General features: G+C 31.1%; 1 protein-coding gene across 2 annotated transcripts; it reads right to left on the reverse strand.

Annotated features, from left to right (window-relative positions):
* Positions 1-1,140: 1,140 nt before the first annotated feature.
* Positions 1,141-16,527, reverse strand: LOC127737864 (uncharacterized). Of its 2 annotated transcripts, none has more exons than XM_052248815.1 (2): positions 16,390-16,527; positions 1,141-2,385 (listed from the first exon to the last, which is right to left on the reverse strand). In XM_052248815.1, exon 2 carries the CDS (start codon positions 2,364-2,366, stop codon positions 1,296-1,298), a length of 1,071 nt encoding a protein of 356 aa, XP_052104775.1. In that variant the 5' UTR covers positions 2,367-2,385; positions 16,390-16,527; the 3' UTR covers positions 1,141-1,295. The 2 variants fall into 2 exon arrangements, with proteins under 2 accessions (XP_052104775.1, XP_052104776.1); XM_052248816.1 differs by lacking the exon at positions 16,390-16,527 and adding an exon at positions 16,265-16,364.
* Positions 16,528-18,965: the final 2,438 nt, after the last annotated feature.

Below are 18,965 nucleotides of genomic sequence, written 5' to 3' on the forward strand. Positions count from 1 at the left end.
CAATGAGAAATTCCAAACCATATAGTTCGCTAAAAAAAACCAGACTAGAAAAATGAAAAACAATTCAAACGAGAAAACCAACATGACAGACATTTACCGACGACAACCTCTGACTTACAGGCTCCTGACTTCAGACAGGCATATACAATATGTGGTTGATAAAACATGTTTGTTAGCACTCCTCCCTCCTCCTAACCTGGCCCAATGGTGTGCATTTGTATCAGCACAACATAAGAACAAACTGTAAAAATCAAGTGCAAATGGCTAAAATCAATAGATCGATACGAAGCACGCAAAAGCAACCAAAATATCAGCAATAAACACAAAACAATTCATTTTATATAAAAATAAGAAGACGTGGTAAGATTGCCAATAAGACAACTATCCACCAGAGACCAAATGGCATAAAGTTAACAACTATAGGTCACCGTACGACCTTCAACAATGAGCAAAACCCATACCGCATAGAAAGCTATAAAGGCCCCGAAATGACAAGTGTAAAACGATTCAATCAAGAAAACTAACGGCCTGATTTATGCGCAAAACAATAAACGAAAAACAAATATGTTATCCAGTAACAAACGACACCCACAGAATTTCAGGCTCCTGAATTGGGACAGGCAAATACAGAATGTGGAGGGATTAAATATGTTTGCAGGCGCCAAACCATCCCCTAAGCTGGCACAGTGGTGTAACAGTACGACATTAGAACAAAGCCAGAGAAAACAACTTATGGATCTGAGGCATGTTTCACTAGTTATTTTGTAAAATTGAGCACCGGGTTGCATCTGGAACTACACTGAATTCTTATAATTCATCGCTTTACTTCCAACATAATTTTGGTTTTAGAATGGACCGTTCTTCTTATTCTTTTTTTCTAATCACTTTATAAATGCTAAAAACCTATCAAAATTGTATTGCTGAACAATCTGAAAATTTGTTTATATGTTAAACGTCACAATATTTTTTGATACTCAATTAATGCAACAACATGAATTTGAAAATTGTGAATTTTAGTAAAGGCTGAAAGACGTTTTTAAAATGCCCTTGTTGTGAAAATTATGTGGAAATAGCCTTAATCTTTATATTTTTACTATAAATATTTTCTCTTTTCTTTTCTTTCTTTCCGTTAAAATGATATAAATTCAGGATGTTTATTATGTACTGTTAGCAGATTTAAATGAAAGTTTGGTAACAATCATGTGTTGATTTAATTTACCAAGCAACAACATTTGACCTGGGATGGTTATGCACGAAGCAACACTTACATAGAGATACCACGATATTTGGTTTATTTACGACCGATATGACGCGTTGATGTTTTCATTATACATTAAAAATCCTAAATAAAACCATGGATCACCGGATAGAACTTTTTGTTTCCCTGGTAGGTATGGTTGAACTTCGACGGTAATGGGATTTTTCTTTCTCTCCTCAGCTGTGTACATTGAATATAAAATATGTTGTTCTACGTTCATCAGTTCCTGTGACAAATAATACAAAACTCTATCTTTATATTGAGATTCAAACTTTTTTAAAACGTCTGGTTTTCCTAAAAATAGTCCACCACCTATCCAATTCTTATTTCCGAGTATGATAGATCTTGCTGAAACTTTCTTTAAAGGTACATTATATACTTGAGTGACACCAACTTTGGAATTGTCAAAATCAGTAGGAACTTCTAAATAGAAATATTTTTTACGACTAGAAATATCACGGAAATAGCCTAAGTCTATCCAAGAATAGTAGTCTGATGCCAGTAGTTTTGAATTAATTGCTTTTGCAACCAGAGTCAGCTTTGAATGAGTCATACATGTGTAATCCGGTATGTATGTATTCGGATAGTGCTTTGGGTATCCCGGTTTGGAATAAAGTTTTGCTATTTGTGGTTTGATGTGGAATGTCCATAGGTCATCTCTAGAGAATATTATTATTTTTGTGGTAAATGCTGAATTGTTTCGTAGTTCTGTAAAAAAATCGGCAAACTTTTTGGAATCTGTATAAATTATTAATGGATTTTTAAGATATTTGTACACAGACATCCAAACCTTGTATGACTCCGGTGTTCTGATATTTGAAAATGAACCTTTCGGAAATTTCCCGAGATTAAAAAATGCTGTTACAACAGTGAGACTTCTATTTGTATTTGTCCATACATCCTTATATGTTTCCTTTCTTTTTGCATTTTTCCATGAATCCTGAGATGTATCTGAAGCTACCTGTTTCTTTGGTTCTAAGTTTGTCTGATTAAATGGTAAAAACTGTGTGACCATTTTCGATCTATCAACCTTCATCATCACCATTGTAAGAAATATAACAAGTAGTATGGACACAATGATTGTAGGACGGATAATGTTCTTCTTCATTTTCCATGTTTTGACCTCTCTGTAAGTAAATGTAAATAAAATCAATCTGCAGTTGAAAATTTTAAATTATTACTCTAGGTTTTTTTGGGTTTTTTTTGTCCTTTTTTGTTTTGTTTTTTGTTTGTTTGTTTGTTTGTTTGTTTGTTTTTTGTGTTGTTGTTTTGTTTGTTTTTGTTTGTTTTTGTTTTTGTTTTTTTTTTTGTGTTGTTGTTTTGTTTGCTTTTTTGTTTGTTTTTTTTTTGTGGGGGGGGGGGGGGGGGTTCTTGATGGGTTTTTTTCGTGTTAATACAAAGATAACGTTTTGGTGTTACAAATAGTTCGGCGGTAACAATTAATTGTATGTTTCCATTTAGTTTTTATCTATAAAAAAATGGCATAGCAAAAATCCATTATTCGAAAAACAATATTAAAAAATTTTCAGTATAATAAATTGCATAACAAATATGGGAGATGGAGCCAAAGCAGGTTACTACTCTTCAAAATAATGCTGTCAACCTCGGCTTCGCCTCGAACGGTTTTTTTCAGGGTATTAATCAGCTCTTTCACCCTTTCAGCTGTGCCTCATTTATATAATACTTCTCCGAAATAATGCATTATATCCAATATTAACATTCAAAGTCGAAATCAAGAAATAAACAAATAATCATAATTTCAAGGAGAAGGTAATTAGTTTTGGATTTTGGCCTTTTACTTTTTAAGGTCTGCCTTGATAAATCTATTAATTTGCTAGAATAAACTATATCAAAATGCGTTTTAATGTATTTCAACTGACGGTTTTTGTTCGTGGATAATGTGTTGGTTATATCACTTCATTTATGTTATAGCTGCTGTTAAGTAGTTAACTTGGAACTAATTGGAATTTAACATAGGTTCTTGGAGACAGGACCATTTTGGTTTAGTCCACCCTCTTTTTTTCCTCTAAAATCCGTTACTAAATAACCATTGACAACTAGATTGTCGACTTGTCGACCTGTTGATCTGCTTATCAAGACAATCTTATAGTCTACTGTCTTGTCGTCTTTCTGATATATCAACATGTTTAATTGAGTAATTTTTTGACCTGTTGACTTGCTGACATATAGACTTTTAAAATTGTTGACCAAATTGTTGTAGACATAAAACTAGTTAAAATTATACTATTTAATGTGTGCCCCAGTTGGCCAGTTGACTTCTTTACCCGTTGACTTGTTGAACGACATATATGTGAATTTATGATGTTTTTTTATAATAGACGACCTGCTGAACATTTTCTCCATAGTTAATCAAATGTTTATTTTGAAAGTAAGAAAAGTTTGGAAAGCGCAGTAATTTGTGTTGTCTCGGCGTATCAATATAAAAACAAATTGTCGGAACTACATAACCTAAACAATACTAGTTCTTGGGCCGTATTGTCTTTATCTTGAAAACAATAGTAGAAAGAGAAAATCTGACAAACCAAAAGTGATCAAAATGTCCAAGATCTCACTTCTTCCTAATGTCACCAAAATTACCAGATGACTCATTAAAGAAGTTATTGCACATACATGACAATTTTTAGCTAATTTTCATATTTTTGTCTATTATTTCAAAACAAAATTAAAAGATGAAACGTATATGGCAAAAATGACCAGCATTACAAGATCTGCATATATTTCAACGACCGAACTGTGAAATTTACTAAAGGTTGAAAGACGTTTTGAAAAAACCTTGTTGTGAAAATGATGTGGAAATGACCTTGAACACCTTTATATTTTTAATACTGAAATTTTCTCTTTTCTCTTCTTTCTTTTTGTTTAACTGATATAAATTTCAGGACGTTTATCATCTACTGTAAGCAGATTCAAATTGAATTTTGGTAACAATCATTTAGAATAGAAGACATTTCGGTTTTAAGGGTTCTAAGGGTTGTCACATATTACCAGACTAACAAAGGTGTGATAACAATCCCAATGACATGACCACAAAACAGAATAACAAAGTTGTGATAACAATCATAATCACATGACCACAAAACAGAATAACAAAGGTGTGATAACAATCATAATCACATGACCACACAACAGAATAACAAAGGTGTGATAACAATCATAATCACATGACCACAAAACAGAATAACAAGGGCGTGATAACAATCATAATGACATGACCACAAAACAGAATAACTAAGGTGTGATAACAATCATAATGACATAACCACAAAACAGAATAACAAGGGCGTGATAACAATCATAATCACATGACCACAAAACAGAATAACAAAGGTGTGATAACAATCATAATTACATGACCACAAAACAGAATAACTAAGGTGTGATAACAATCATAATGACATGACCACAAAACAGAATAACTAAGGTGTGATAACAATCATAATCACATGATCACAAAACAGAATAACAAGGGCGTGATAACAATCATAATCACATGATCACAAATCAGAATAACAAAGTTGTGATAACAATCATAATCACATGACCACACAACAGAATAACTAAGGTGTGATAACAATCATAATCACATGACCACACAACAGAATAACTAAGGTGTGATAACAACCGTAATGACATGATCACAAAACAAAATAACAAGGGTGTAAAAAACTATAATGACATGATCACAAAACAGAATAACAAGGGTGTAAAAAACTATAATGACATGATTACACAACAGAATAACAAGGGTGCAAAAACTATAGTAATCACATGATCCATGTGCAAGTTCGACTAGATTTTGGTCATTCTGTAGTTATCGCATGTAGTCACATTTTTCTGTATTCATTTGAATATTTGTATATTGTGAAATTTTTGAGTATTTAACGAATGTAATTTTTTAGTTTGAAATAATGTACAGGCTTAAAATAATCATGTATGTCTTTATCTAAGTTATAAGGTTGATATAATGTACATGCTTAAACTAAACATATATGTATTTATCTTTTCTATTGAGCATAGCATTTTAAGGTATTAGAACATTCCGTTATGCAATCATAAATTTTGTAATTTTGTTTATATAGTATTTTAATGCCTATATAACTTAATTTATTCTGGATTTATTAAATACAAAATTCTTATTTTCAACTTTTTTGGGGGGATTATCACTTTACAATTCATCATTTCATAAAAATATGTTTAATTGATTAAACCCGATTCCTGTCCTGATGTAACTTCACAGCCAAAACAAACAAAATATATTTTATCTGTTTTAAAGTACTTTTTACTTAATATGTGTTAAGGTTACGCGGTTTTATATTTACCACTTAAAATTCACACATCTCTCAAACTTAAACCTCATCCTGTCCTACTCAAGTTTGTTGAACATGTGCATAAGGTTTTCTATTTCCTTTTGTCGTTAACATCATATCCGAAAACAAAATATTTGCTAAATCTCTCTCTCTCTCTCTCTCTCATATACAATGAATCATTATGCATTTTTGTTTTAAATTTCTTTCTTATATGTTTTTTGAATTCCTTTTTTAGGACTGGGTCATAACAGCGTAAATTCATAATGAATAAATATTCTTTTATTTGATACTACACATACATAACAAACGTTATATTCCTGATGCAGTTAATGATTAAAGAATTAAATATGCTTCTCACTTGGAAACACAGTATTGTCGATACGAGGAAAAATAGACGATAGTAGATTGTACTCAAATTAAAAGATAATATTGGAAAAAAAGTTGATTACATGTGTGTACTTTTTTCAGGCATGAAAGTTCCTTAGAAAAAGTGATAAGAAATAGTATTAACCAGCCTTCTAAGTTCCTCGTTCTCGAGTATTTTACATTTTTTATTTCCAGCTATTGTTTTTTTGCGTTCCAGAAACTATGTATCATTTCCATCGAAACAAAGTGTGGTATATTTTGATTTTTATTAAATAACAAATCGGTAGGTAAACTACCAGTGGACAGTTACTATGCAAATTATGAGATTAGAAAACTATGAAATCTAACTAATGATTTGTAAACAATAAAAGCAGAGAAAAATGCTCAGGCACAAAGTTTTTTGAAGTTTAATACCAAACAGGGTATAATAGATAGCCATATATCAGAAACTTAGGAATACTGTGGGTTTTTTTTTATAATGTAGTCAGTATTGCAAATACCAATACCGGTCTTAGCGGGTGCCAAACCACATAGATAATGAAAACAAGAACATCTTTTTTGTTAACTATCGACAAGAATTTAACTTAATGATTTTACCTACGTTGCCACATAGTCTCCATTAAGAGCTAAGCTTGTATCGTTTTTCGGAGCCCACCCCAGTATATCGAAGTCTCCATTAATAGCCAAGCTTTTTTTTGGAGCCCACCACGGAATATCGAACTCTCCATTAATAGCCAAGCTTGTATATTTTATTTCGGAGCCACCACGGCATATCGAAGTCTCCAGTAATAAAAAAGCTTGTATAGTTTTTTTTTCGAAGACCACCACAGTATATTGAAGTATCCTATAATAAAGCAAAGCTTGTATATTTTTTTCGGAGCCCATCACGGTATATCGAAGTAATAAGGGAACAAATTTCTAGTAGTCAGCTGAACTTCTGATTGAATACTTCTGTTACTCTTGTGATACTGAGTTCCTACTATAACTATTCCTGGACCACGGTGCCTCTTGCATACTTAATCTACTGTTTCCTTTTTCAAATATTTCACTAATAATAAAATCATCATATGTGACTGATCGTGTAATGCGCAAAAACAGAATAATAATAAAATGTACCACACTGAATTGTATATTTTTACTGTAAGTATTTAAATCACAATGTTTAGCTATTTTGTCATAGAACAGAAGTTACTTAGTAATTTAAGTTTCAAATGGAAGAACTATTCTGTAATATTTTTTCCACTGGAACAAATAAAAGGGTATAGAATATTTTTTCCAACAGTAACAGATATTATGACATCTTTAAAACAAAGTTTCCCGTTAATCTTCTGTTAGGTTGAACAAATATACGTTGACATATTGACAGATTCTTTGAAATAAAAGGGTAGGTAGGGTATTTTTGATATATTTCGTCATAAATGGTACTTAGAGATTTGCGGACGTATTTATTTTACTACACAATTTAATGATGTCATCTCATTGACGCATATTCAGGCCATAAATCTCAATATTTTCAATAATATCTGATATATGATTTATATTATATTTACCTACTCTCCAACATCAACTAAATGACAACGGATTTATGGATTTATTATGAATAAATAAACAAAAATATTATGATATGTGTAACATTGCCATCGAAATCATAAAAATAACTGTAAAATAAGTTGTAATAATGCTATAAAATTATCAAAATTTCTCTTTCTTAGGAAAAAAAAACAAAAACGAGTTAAACTCGGGCAAACTAAATTCCAAATACATTCACTACAACTATATATATAAAATGCAACAACAAAAGGTTTGAAAGACCGTATCAGGGGTCATACGCTGGTCCGTACACTGAGATATCATGATATGTACGAAAAAAATCTGATAACGTGTATAATTGAAATAAATTAACCGTGTATTCTATGTACATGTATCAGTATAATGAGCAAAGAAATTATAGTCCATACTTGAAACAATATATATACAAATGTCATTAAAAGGGTAATTAAGAAAGAGGTCAAATAAAAGACTCATAAGACACGATATGTCTAAATATGGTTAAGAAACAGGACTATATCTGAGTTGGGTAGAGCATGATTAAGACGTGGAAATATTTTCTGCTCCTAATTAAATACTAGTACCAAGTATCACCACTTTTCATCAATTTTCTTAAATCGGGTGAATTGTGTTCATATTTCAATATTGCCGAGGTATTATGCAAGAATATGCCTTGGTTATCCTCTCTGTCATGAGGAATAAGCTTTTTTATATAATATACTTCATGTCAAAATGCTATTTTTTGATTGGTTAATACGACGGAGTATAATTTATTTTATTATACTTCACGTTAAAATGCCCGATTTTGATTGGCTAATTCGAGGGAGATAATTTACTCTATCCCATGGCTGAGCGGGAGACAATTTTTTTAATGTCACCCTCTCGTGCAGACCAATCAGAAATCGATAATTTAAAGGACAATGATTTGAATTTACATCAAATAATTAAAGACAATGCTCAAGTTCTACGTTTTGGCTCAGAACTTTTCAGTCATAGACTGTCAAAATAAAAAAAAAAATCTTGCTTCACTTCTGTTTATCTGATGTATCTTTCTAATACATGTAACGTTGTTGTGTACCGTCTACGTGACGTCTTAGTAAAATAATTTAATTTTAAAATTCAACAGTAAAAGACAATAATGATAGGACATTCAGTATAATAAATTCAATAACACATAGCTGAGAGGGTGATATAGCAGATTGGTACCCCTCGAAAAAGCATTGTCAACCTTGGCTTTGCCTCATTTGACAATGTTTTCTCGGGGTAACAATCTGCTCTATCACCCTCTCAGCTATGTGTTATTTATATACTATCCCATGGCAAATACTCTATTACCCTTCAAGGAGACGCTTGATCAATTGTGTGCTTTATTGAATACGGATGGTCGAACTATGTACAAGACGTCGAAGTTTATTACTTTGAATTTGAAATTTATATGACAGTAAAAACAGAACATTCAGTATAATAAATTTAATAACATATAGCTGAGAGGGTGATAGAGCAGATTGCTACCCCACGAAAAGGACATTGTCAACCTTGGCTCTGTTGACAATGTTTTCTAGGGGTAACAATATGCTCTATCACCCTCTCAGCTATGTGTTATTTATATAATATTCTCCACGAAGACTTTTGTCGTCTGTGCGCTTAATTAGATGCAGCTGTTTAATTGGTTGCTAGCGTCTTGATAGCGAGGAATATAATGTTAGCTGTATCTTTAAACTTTGATAGTTTTGACAATTACTTATATAGGTCTTTAATTAATTCATATATATTAATTACCCATGTAAACATCGGTGTCTCATTCGGATCCCAGCATATTATCTTTTACAATTATTCCGGTATCTCTGTGGATGTTTTGAACTTAAATAAATAGCGGAATATGTTTAAAAGAATTCATCTTAATATTCTTTATTCTTTATTCTTTATTCCTAATTTAGATTTACATTCGTTAATTTGAAACGATGCATCTCTCCCCAGTATTATAGCATGAAAAGCTTAATATAGATTTAAAAAAAAATGAATTTGATACTTTTCTTTTGATTTAATGATGGAATGGCTCATAGAAAAGAAAACTTCATCAAATTTACCCAAGTAATTAACGAGATTTGTTTACATTTTATCGGGTACAAAAAGTTTCCAATGAAAAGAATTCAAACAAAAACGCGAAACATTCTCAGCATTTTTGTATTTACAAGCAAAAAAAATGGTTCAAAATAAAATATACCTTCTAAATACTGAATTACGACAAATGTCAAGTAAAAAATCATGTAATTTAAAAGAAATCGTACAAAATACCAGAAAACAAATGAAATTATTACATCTTTGTAGCCTTCAATCAGAAAATATATAGTATTCAATAGCAATATGTAGCACTGAATACCATTTTAATTTTACTACATATGTAAATTTTATTGAAAAATGTGTTAGTAAATAATATAGACTATTCATATTAAATCAAGAAGGGTTTAACATGTTTACTCTGCGAATTAATTAATAACAAGGGAGACTGGTATTACCTCTTTTTTTTTTTTTGTATTACTCAACAGACGAGGAAAACACTAACCACTAAAGTGTGTGTTACTCAACAGACAGGGAATAGACTAATCACTAAGGTTTGTATTGCTCAACAGACGGGGATAACACTAACCACTATTTTTTTTATACTCAACAGATGGAAAAACACTAACCACTAAAGTTTTAAGTTTGATCTGTTGTTTTGTGTTCGTGTTCGTGTTTCTTTTATCTTTTATTAGGAGATTGTGAATCATGTGACCATGATGACTTTGTTTGTTTAAGTTGTATATTTCATATTTATCTACATAGAATTAAATTATATGTGCATTGTTGAAATAAATCCTTTAATTACCAATGGTTCATGAGATCCACACGTTTCAATTACCTATTTAATCAAATCAAATGTTTACTCTGTGATGAACTATAAACTTTATCCATATGCTTACTTCAAGTAGTAATAAATCATATTTCCTGAATGGTAAATATTAATAAATACAAAATGCCTGGTCTAAAGGTCAAATATGTAAGAGTATAAATCACTTTTCGCTTTAACCACTGAAATCGTTATAACTAAGCACAATAAACCGAATATTTTGGTAATTGATTAACAGACGGTCATTTTCATATTTATGCTGGCGCTTAAAGAGTTGCTCTGTAACTAAACTTTAGTCGTTTAAATACTCGTCATTTGATCTCTAGTGGATAGTTGTCTAATTAGTAATCATACCACATTTCTTTATTTCTACATTTGTTACAATTTTGACATGGTATTAAAAAAAGCATATCAAATCTTTTAATGGCAAATACAAAATACGTACAAAGATAAAGATATTTTTATTCCAATTACAGGGCCCATGATGAGCAAAGTAATTTATTACAATAGTTTATTTTTTATATATAATTGAGAGACATAAATAATTTTGACTCTTATATCAAGTAAATAAAAATAACATTTAATAAATTGTATACGTCCGGAACGCTTTTCTTGATTAACCTATTACCAAGAATGCTCAAACTAAAAACATTGAAGCCAATAATGGATAGATATAAAAATAGGGAGATGTGGTATGATCAGAATGCCTGAATACGTGAGAAATTATAAAATTATGACCAAAAGGGACCTATTAAGAATAGCCAAAATCCTTTAAGGACAATTTTGCTTGAGGGAGTTGGAACCTTGAAATACGTTGAAAATAAGCTTATAAAATATGATACTAATAGATTAAAATCATAAAAAAGACAACAATGGATGGATGTAAGGAAACAAGGCAAGATTGAGATGCCCAGGGATGTAATGTAATAATCAATTCCGATGAAAGAAAAACTGAAATATTTCAAACAAAAACATTAAAATTTGTTATTGATAAAACTATGCTGCGTTCACACGTAATTCGAATTCGATTCGCATTAACTATTTCGAATTAGTTTAATTCGCATTCGAATCGTTTTACGTCCAAACGTTAATTCTAATTCGAATTGCAATACGCGTCAATTTTGCTTTACTGTCCGAACGACGTTAACTTTTAATTCGTATCAACAAAAACGGATTTCTAATGCGAATTGGTTAATGCGAATTAGCGAATTCGAATCAATTCGAATTAAAAAGGAAGAGTGTGTGAACGAGATTAGCGAATTCGATTCGCATTCGATTCGAATTCAATTCGAATTAAATGTACGTGTGAACTAGGCACAAGAATACACTTCATCAAAATATTTAAGAAATTAAATGCTAGCCCATTATACATAATTAATTGGCCCAAATTTAATTACGGATAGTAGATCCGGCTTGTTTATATACATATGCTGTAACAGTACATATATCAACTATTTCATTAATCAATTCGTTTATATACATATGCTGTAAAATTTATTCCGAGTTATTCAAAGGATATTTAAACATTTTAGTATACGTTTATGTAGTTCTGGCATTTGTTTTTTAATTGGTACGACGAGGCAACACAAATTACTGCGCCTTCAAAACTTCTCTTGCTTTCAAAATAAACGCTTGATTCACAATAAAGAACAGGTTCAACAGGTCATAAAAAAACAACATAAATTACCATATATTTTGTTCAGCAAGTCAACAGGTCAACAAGTCAGCGGTTCAAAAGGACATGCACCATTTAAATAGTCTACATTTTAACTAGTTTTAAGTTCTACAATTATTTTGGTCAACAAGTCTATGTGTCAGCAAGTCTACAGGTCACAAAATTATTCTTGTAAACATGTTGGTATATCAGCAAGTCGACAGGTCGGCAGTACACATATCAATTATTTCATATATCAATTCGTTTTATCTTTTAGAATTTTGATAGCAAACCAAAACCCAACCCTTATGCTAACCCGTACCACAAACATTACCCCTTACTCTAACCATAACCCTAACCCTACACCTAACCCTAACCCTAATCCTAATCCTTGCAGTAAACTTAACCCGAAGCCTTAACCCTAACCATAACCCTATTCCATTACATTATCCCATAACCTAAACTTTAATCCTAACCCTTTAATTTAGCCCTAATATTAATATTAATAGGCCAGTCAATCTGTCGACCTGTCGACCAGCAAACTTGTCGACCTATTTACTTGTCTACATGACAACTTGTTTAATTTTAATCAGATAAAAACCGAACCACTCATAAACTTTAATTTATTTCAAGATAGAAAAAATCAATTTTTCAATAAGCAATTAGTAGAGCTGATTCGTGTCTTTAGTCTAGAATAGATAAGAACCGAATCCCTCATATAAAAATTTGTATCCTTCCACGTGGACTACAATACCGTATTTCATACTTGATCCAAGGAGGTTATCTCATATAACCTCCTTGCTTGATCCAATTAATCGCGAATATTCAAGAATTAAACAAAGAGTATAAATGTAAAACCAAGCAACTCATTTGATTGCCGTTGACAAATCTCCCCATCCTTAATATTCTAAGTAAGAAAAGTAAACGTAACATAACTGAAGACCTGTTGGAAAACGTATTATAAACGGGATAGCACAACCTAATTTTTACAGTGATGTTGTTTACCATGCCCGTAAATTTAAATACGATCCGGGTAAACTTATCGATCCTGTATATACACTTATTTTAAAAGGTTAACAATTCGATACTGTAATTAAATCTTTAAATATTTTGTTTTTATCGGTATAAATATTGATTTTGCTATTGATAAATTAAAACCCAACTAAAAATTATTGCTACACACATATGCGCATACACGGTCCAACAATCTGATGATGCCTATATTTTGGCAATGCACAGTGTCGTATTTTTCTCTGACTGTTAATGACGTCTTCTTTACACTAAATCCATGTTGGATGTGTACTGATTGATATTTTAGTCTTCGAACACTATTTTTATAAGTTGTAATTGCTTTGAACTAGCTTTCAGTAACTGCGAGTACTCTCATATCTGTTAGTTGTTTTTGCTTTGTATCAATCTGATGAGTTAAACCCTTTTCAACGTCAACCGGTCCTAAGTCAGGAGCCTGCAAATCAGTAGTTATCGTTTGTTGTTGTATATCATACTTGTATTTTTTTTTATTGTTTTGTACATAAATCAGTCCGTTAGTTTTCTCTTTTGAATAGTTTTACATTAATTTTGTATTTTTATAAAGTTGAAAAAAATGTTTAAGAATGAGATTGACCGTATTTTGTAACAGACGAAAAACAAAACTTGTCGACTCCATCCTACAGGATTTTTTTTTTCAGATTTGTTACCATTTTAAAGTGACGTCTTAAGTTGTTGAGTTATCTTAACAGGGGTTCTGAAAAATCCGGAAATGATGATAACAATGTTTAAGATTTACTATGGTTTCCTGGCGATAAAAATGATTAAACAAAATAATATCAGGAAACATGGAAAAAAAATGGATTGTTGTTGTAATGGTTTTCTATCTCATACTTGACACAATTACATTGCCTATACACGGTTAGTTTTGCTTGTGAAATAGAATATCGAGTTCTGAAAGTTATTTTCTTCTCTTTTCTTTTGTTCTGTTACTAACTACATGTCTTTATTTTTTTGCCAGAAATGAAAGAGTTGATGTATTTTTTTTTGTTAATCTGAAATATGTTTAGTTAAATGTATATAATATATTCCGTTTTAATGGGAAAATATTTGATATGGATATATTTGTCTTTTGTGGTTCAACTTCTCAAACATTCCTTTCATACACGACAAAAATTGTATACAAGCCATGTGTTTAAAAAAAATACGCACACAAAGATAACAGGAATGAAAACGTAGTGAGACAAATATTCATTCTATGCTCAGCGACGTAAATAAGGCACCACCCCTTTCGATACATAGTAGTTTCATAATTTCTTGTTTTTGATAAAAAATTGAAAAAAAAGTCTAATGTTTTTTAAGCATAACCTTGAATATAATCCACGATTTACAGAGAAACTTTCGTTTTAGTGCAAACAATGTGGTTGTCATCCAAAAAAGTCACCAAATCAAAAGTCTGAGATGAATCAACTTTATAAGTTACCTGTTTTTACACAATCTGAGACTGTCTTAAAAGAGGTTGGTTGGAAAACTTTAGAGGAACGATCAAAAAGAAGAAAACTACAATTGTTTTATAAAATTCAGAATAATAATGCCCCTGAATATTAATGTAGCATTGCGCCCCCTAAAATTCAAAGTACAACACAATATCCCTTGCGAAATGGACAAGATATTATTTTACCATTTTGCAGGCTGACACTGACTTCCCAATCATTTATCCCCTCAACAATTAAACTTTGGAATAATCTGAACATGTCAGTTCGAAATGTAGACTCATTATCAAAATTCAAAGTAGAATTAAAAAACCACTGCGTTCGAAATGAGAATCAATCTCAACATTATTTATATGGTCCTAGAAAATTGAATATAATCAACCCAATTTAGATGTTCGGCATCTTTCTTGAATTGTGACTTGTTTAGAGCTAACATTATATCTGATCCAACATGTAAATGTGGTTTTGATATTGAGGACATGCACCATTTTTTCTTTGATTGTCCTTTCTATTTAAATGAAAGGGCTATTCTGTTTAATAGTCTCAGCTGGTTTCCCGAAGGCAGCAATTTGGACTTAAAACTATTGGTTTTTGGAAAAGAAACTCTTTCCTATGATCAAAATACGCAAATTGTTAAACAAGTATTCAATTTTATAAAGAGATCAAAAAGATTCCTCGTAGTATAATATCAACATTGGTAAAACGCACATCATCATAATTATCATCATTATCCTAATCTCTGTCGTTCTTTCTTCATCCCCTTTCCTTATTTCAGTATAGTTTAGTAATATTTATGTTAATGCATGCTCACATTCAATTGTCATTGTTATATATATTGTAGTGTGGAAAAGGCTTTATAAGTATGTTTTACTTGTGTCTGATCCTTTTTGCCATGAGCAAATAAAATATGTTTAAACTAAAACTAAATCAACTTTAAGTTGATCATTAAAAAAATCGGTTAAGAAAATAAATATCAAAGTCGTATTCGTGGTTTACAGGTATAAAGATACATGAAACTTTAGTTTCCACAATTTTGCGGCATTTATCGGTTGAAAATGTAGTATTTTGAGTTGTGTCAAAAAGGAAATTTTCACAGAATTTGATGTTACTACTGCAGAAATTTTGTAAAAAATTTACTTAATATTTCTAACACTTTTTTAAAAAACGACCATTCAAATATAAATTTTTACTTGCAAGAAATTATTTTGGGCGGTGCGTTTCTTTTATTGTTGAGTATATTTTTGTAGTAGTTAATATAACTAATTAGGCATTTTATTTTCCAAACTCAGTTTCAGAAGTAAATTAAAAATCACATTGTTTTCTAAGCTTTTTTAAACGTTTGTAAACCATTTATAGTATCATATAATAGTTTCCTTTTTTTAACCAGAAAAGGTAGGGCCCATTTCCAGGGTCGTCGTTCGATGGATTATAGAGACGTTAGGAGGGTTACCGAGACGTTCGATATGTTATAAAGACGTTCGTTGGGTTATAGGACGTACGGTGGATTACAGAGACGTTCAGTGGGTTACAGAGACGTTCAATGGGTAACATAAACGTTCGATGGGTTACAGAGACGTAAATGTTTTAAAGACGTTCGATGGGTTATAGAGACGTTCAATGGGTAACAGAGAATTTCGGTGGGTTACAGAGACGATCGGTGGGTTAGAGAGACATTCGAAATGTTTTAAAGAAATTTGATGGGTTATAGAGACGTGTTAATTGATGCAAAAGTAACAAACTTACTCTACAGTTTAGACAAAGAACTGCCAGTTCACAGTTTAGTATGTAATGTGCTACCAAAGGTTCATGATAAAACCATCTTTTAAGATATTTACCATTCCCAAGTTATAATAACAAAGCTTTCTTACCTCCTATAGTAACATTTCAATTGTTGTCTTCCCTTCTATGTGTATGTCGGAAGTACTGACCTCATTAGATGATACATGTGTGAATTTGTTTATATTTTTATCAGTCAGACTTAATATGATAAGATAAGTGTCCATATTTGCATTGGGATATCGAACGATTGGTCATGTAATATATTGGCTTGCTTTATCAGTTGACGATATAAATCTAAAGGCTTCAATCAGAATAACTCTTTCTAGGCGAAATGATCGCAAAAAAAATCCTTGTACCAAACCGTGTATGGCTATCATTTAACAAGTATATCTAATACAGATAATTTTGAGAAAAACCAGAAAATAGTTTTATACGACAATAAACGGTCTCGGAGAGAGACACGATCTCAGAGAGGCATATTGGTATGAAAACTACAAACAAACATATGCATAGAATAAGCATGAATTAAAGCTTGTATTACATACACAAATGTGGCTTAATGTGAAGAGTTCATCAATTTAACACACCCTAAAAATAATATAAATTAAAGAAAATAAACAAAAAAATAAAAATTGAAAAATCCGTCCAGGAGTTTAGCATTGGTAAACTTCAAATTTGCTTCTTTTATAGCCATTAATCATGGAAATGACTCAGAAACAGCCATGTTACAGTAAATAAACTGTTGACACATAGATATGTCTCGCCTGTATATAATTTGAAAGTAAAATGCAAATGTTGAAATTAAAAACTCAATACTTTTTAACATGAAAATTGTGCAAAATACTCAAAGTCAATGAACCATAACTGAAGGAAAATGGTCAAATAATTTCGGAGATACAATTTATGCCAATGCTAAAACAACTGCAAACGAAATATTATTGACTTATCATAAGTGGTTTCCCTTGAACTGACCTAATCACAAACTTTAACATGTAAACTATGCAAAAGTTTTAAAGTCAATAGACCATGACTGAGGGGACGGGGCAAAATAAACTCAATGGAATTGAGATGTACCAATGCTTATGCAATTGCAAACCAAATATCATCGACTTATCATAAGTAGTTCCTCTTAAACTGACATAATCACAAACTGTAACATCTAAACTACTTAGTATGCAAAAGTTTCAAATTCAATAAACCATGACTGAGGAGGGGGGGAGGAGGGGCAAAATAATTTCCATGGAAATGAGATGTGTCAATGCTTATACAATTGCATACCAAATATCATTGACTTATCATAAGTGGTTCCCCTTAAACTGACCTACTCACAAACTTTAACATGTAAACTATGCAAAAGTTTCAAAGTCAATTGACCACAAGTGATAGCTTTTCCAAAAAGCTATCATGATGATATTTGAAAATGTTTTTGCATTGTAGTTTAATTCATGCAGAATAGCTTTCATAGTATATAAATTGTATAGTGGTTTGCATAAGATTAAAAGGCTAAAACAAGTTTGAAATTTTCCGATTTATTTTATAAACACCGGTATAAAGGGGGTTGTAATTACTCTGCGTTTAGGTTTTTTTCAAAATAAATATGTTATTCATTTACTTCTTTCGAAGTTTTTTGTATATTTCTTTGTGCTAGAAAAGTATGCATGTCACTTCCATCTGTATCTATTTCATTCATTACAGGTCTCGAAAAGTGCATATGAAACGTAGTAAAATTTGAACATTAAAGACCACAAACATGTATTTCAATTGATTTCTCACATCTTTTCAAAATGATCCTTAAAATTAAGAGCTTTAATGTATTATCATTTTTGTTGTTGTTGTTGAAGATTTCATGTTGGATTCACGCTATTAATGATTTGTAGTTGGCTTGCCATGTGAAATACATCATGCCTCTTTTTCTATATTTAAACAAAGAGTATCCTTAAAATTAGAGTGTTTTTGCTAAGAAATTTGTTTTGTTTGGGTTTTTATTGGACTTAAATATGCATTATTAAAAAAATACTTAAAAGGAGGATTTATGATAATAGCTATTGTAAGCGCCTGCAATTAAAAACATCATGAGTAATTTCGCATTTCTTTTGTTATTGTTTTACTTGTATTTGCTATACCATTGCTTTCAAGTAAAGCTCTTTTCTTGTGTTGATTTATACTGAACAATCTTTTATACACATTTTTTCATTAAAAAATTAAAACGAGAAGGGTTGAGATCTAGAAAATAAAACTTAGCGTTAGCATGACATAATAATGTTAATGTACTGGTCCCAGATCGTGATTGTTCCGATAAATTAACTCTAGGAAAAGGGTTTGTCGAGGCCAAAATATTACTTCATTTTGTATTAAATCCTGCACAAAAAAAACAATTACTTAGTCTATATTAGATATCTTTTTTTGACGTCACGTACAATTAGCATCAATTTCAATTTTCCAACAAACACAAACAAAGCAAGTGAATTTCCAATGGTTTTTATGGTTGGGAACATATAGCACACACGTCAACAAAAGGATTTTTTAACATTATAATTCTAATACATGCTATGACAAATATTTATTTGATCGAATTCTGTGCTTTATGCCATCTATACCTTTCGTTAAAATACAGAAGATTTGGAAAATTTCATCAAAATCTGTGTGTGAGCGTATTTCGGGCATG

This window comes from Mytilus californianus, unplaced genomic scaffold, assembly GCF_021869535.1.
Source record: "Mytilus californianus isolate M0D057914Y unplaced genomic scaffold, xbMytCali1.0.p SCAF_4, whole genome shotgun sequence".
Classification (NCBI taxonomy): Eukaryota; Metazoa; Mollusca; class Bivalvia; order Mytilida; family Mytilidae; genus Mytilus; species Mytilus californianus.